The sequence below is a fragment of the Nanorana parkeri genome, unplaced genomic scaffold (genome assembly GCF_000935625.1).
Source record: "Nanorana parkeri isolate BGI_ZX_2015 unplaced genomic scaffold, ASM93562v1 scaffold847, whole genome shotgun sequence".
Lineage (NCBI taxonomy): Eukaryota > Metazoa > Chordata > Amphibia > Anura > Dicroglossidae > Nanorana > Nanorana parkeri.
Window position 1 is genome coordinate 536,588 of NW_017307115.1, and position 3,327 is coordinate 539,914.

At 38.7% G+C, this 3,327-nt stretch overlaps 1 protein-coding gene across 1 annotated transcript; it reads left to right on the forward strand.

Annotated features, from left to right (window-relative positions):
* Positions 1–520: 520 nt before the first annotated feature.
* Positions 521–1,393, forward strand: LOC108794407 (olfactory receptor 1J2-like). Its single transcript, XM_018565434.1, has one exon. It carries the CDS (start codon positions 521–523, stop codon positions 1,391–1,393), a length of 873 nt encoding a protein of 290 aa, XP_018420936.1.
* Positions 1,394–3,327: the final 1,934 nt, after the last annotated feature.

Sequence of the window (3,327 nt, forward strand, 5' to 3'; positions counted from 1 at the left end):
AAGGAGAAAGGTTGCAAATGGGCACAGCAATATACAAAACAAAAAAATACATACGTTATATTTTTACAATTGTCCATTACACAGAAATTAAACTAATGCTAGAAAAATAACTTCCAATCAATAGATTCTTATGTATCATTATACAACGAAAAATAACAAAATCATATTTATAATTATGCAATTAAAATAAATGAGTCAAAAGAAGAGCACTAAATTGGTTTTCAAATGACCTCTCCAGAGACATTGCACAAGAAATGCAGCTTTGTGTTTTCATAACAGACGCAGGTCTACGGGGAATGTAAAGATTTTATATCTGCGCATTTCAAGTGCTGAAAGAAATATCCACTTGGAAACTTCATGAAACTTATGGCCACGCTTTATGTGTTTTGTTTCTAAAAATTGCTCATAATTGCTTCTCTGTAATAAATATTTATTTGGAGAGTAAAAAATTAATAATATGGAGAATCTCACAAAGATTGGTGTTCTGATTCTTGTGGGTCTATCAGACCATCCACCAACCATGAATGGACTTTTTGTACTCTTCCTTCTAATCTACCTGATGACTCTTATCATAAACCTTCTTATCTTTTTCCTGGTCCTCACTGACCATCATCTGCACAACCCCATGTATTTTTTTCTTGGCAACTTGGCTTTTCTGGACATGTCTTATTCATCGGTGACTGCACCGAGGATGCTCTTTGACTTGGTCACCAAAAGCAGATCAATTGCCCTCCCTGCCTGTACAGCCCAAGTCTTCTTCTTTCTCTACTTTACCAGCTCAGAGCTCTTCTTACTCTCGGCCATGTCCTACGACCGCTACATTGCCATCTGCCACCCTCTTCATTACACACAAATTATGTCTTGGAGAGTCTGTGCTTATATGGCCTCTGTGGTCTGGGTTGTGGGATGTATTTGCTCTTTGATTCATACTTTATTTTTGCCCAGGTTGTCCTTCTGTGGTCCAACTTCCATCCACAACTTATTTTGTGACCTTCCACACTTGTTTCAAATTGCATGTACTGACCCCTTCGTAAACATAATCGTCATATTCATAGCAGGTGCTAGTCTTGGATTAGGAGCCTTTCTTTTGACCTTTCTTCCATGTGTCCGTATTTTCATTACCATTCTCAGAATCCGTAGCAAGACCGGGAAGCTGAAAGCTTTCTCCACCTGCACATCACACCTCACGGTGGTCTTCATCTTTTATGGCTCCTTAATTTTCATTTACTTGGTTCCCACCTCCAGCAATATGTACAATGTGAACAAACTGTTTTCAGTCATGTATGCCCTCATTAACCCTTTGCTTAATCCTCTGATCTACAGTCTGAGGAATAAAGATCTTATGGAGGCACTTAAGAGGTCTTTTTATCACATAAAGTCAGTAAAAGGGTGAAGCCAAAAGTAATATTATGAAATTTGTCATTTTTCTATTTATGGTCAATGTTCAGTTGAATTGGGGTCTTTGGTAACTTCTTTTTTAGATTTCAAAATGTTAAGGGCTCACAGTTCTATTTAGAGAGAACTAGCTACAAAGAAAAAATATGCAGTCTAATAGTACATAGTTATATTGAAACAAAGACCAAATAAATGTCCATCAAGTTCACCCAAAAAGACCAAAATAAATACATTTTAAAAAAACAAGCAACCTGAGAACCTTAACCCCTTCATGACTGAGCTAGTTTTCAGGTTCTGTTCATAAATGACTGACACATTTTTTACATTTTTGCTGTGTGATTCTTCCACAGCAGTAATATACTTTCTTACTAAATGTACCCACACATATTATATATTGTTTTTTAGAGGACAGATAGGGCTATATAATTATATCACATATGTGTACCTAACCCCTCACTTAGTTTGAATAAAATAAAAAAAATGAGGAAAAAAACTAGAAGAAAACACTTTTTTCACAAGTTTTGATTATTATTATTTTTTTTAGGGTTAAAGTGACAACAAACTTAGGCGTTAAATCTTAAAACTCCATTCAAGTGCCTTAACTATGAACAACAATGTATCTTATGTGTGTATCACTCGGCTGTAGATCCTCCAATCATCTCTGAATTGGTGCTGACACTGTCCTTCCTTCTGGAGGGGGGCTACGTCTGTTCCCCATGGTCCCTGTGTGTGTTGTAAAGTAGTCACCGCTCCAAGCTCACTCCCGGTTGGACTACAATCTCCTTTTAGTTTACTAATTTGCACTGAGACTGTAGTCTATCCCAGGGAGCGAGCTTGGAGCGGTGACTACTTTACAAAACACACAGGGACCACGGGGAACAAAAGTAGCCCCCCTCCAGAAGGAAGGACAGTGTCAGCACCAATTCAAAGATAATTGGAGGATCTACAGCCGAGTGATACACAAATAACATACATTTATGTTAATAATTAGGGTACTTAAGTACATTTTTAAGATTTAACTCCTGAGTTTAGTGTCACTTTAAGCTGTAGAGTCTAACGAATCTAAAGGATAGAAAGTAAACCTACAAAATTGTAATATTTTTACAATGAATACTCTTGGATAGCCATGGCTGGTTCTCTTTCAAGGTTGATAGCACCTACAGGGGAAACTCGAATAATTACAATATTGTGCAATAGTTCATTTATTTCACTAATGCAACTTAAAAGGTGAAACTAATATATGAGATAGACTCATTACACGCAAAGCAAGATAATTCAAGCCGTGATTTGTCATCATTGTGATGATTATGGCTTACAGCTCATGAAAACCCCAAATCCACAATCTCAGAAAATTTGAATATTACATGCAATCAATAAAACAAGGATTGTACATAGAACAATATCGGACCTCTGAAAAGCATAAGCATGCATATGTACTCAGTACTTGGTTTGGGCCCCTTTTGCAGAAATTACTGCCTCAATGTGGCGTGGCATGGAAGCTATCAACCTGTGGCACTGCTGAGGTGTAATGGAAGACCAGGATGCTTCAATGGCGGCCTTTAGCTCTTCTGCATTGTTCGGTCTCATGTCTCTCATCTTTCTCTTGGCAATGCCCCATAGATTCTCTATGGGGTTCAGGTCAGGCGAGTTTGCTGGCCAATCAAGCACAGTAATCCCACGGTCATTGAACCAGGTTTTGGTGCTTTTGGCAGTGTGGGCAGGTGCCAAGTCCTGCTGGAAAATGAAGTCAGCATCCCTATAGAGCTCGTCTGCGGAAGGAAGCATGAAGTGCTCCAAAATCTCCTGGTAGACGGCTGCGTTGACCCTGGACTTAACGAAGCACAGTGGACCAACACCAGCAGATGACATGGCTCCCCAAATCAACACAGACTGTGGAAACTTCACATTGGACTTCAAGCATCTTGCAGGAAG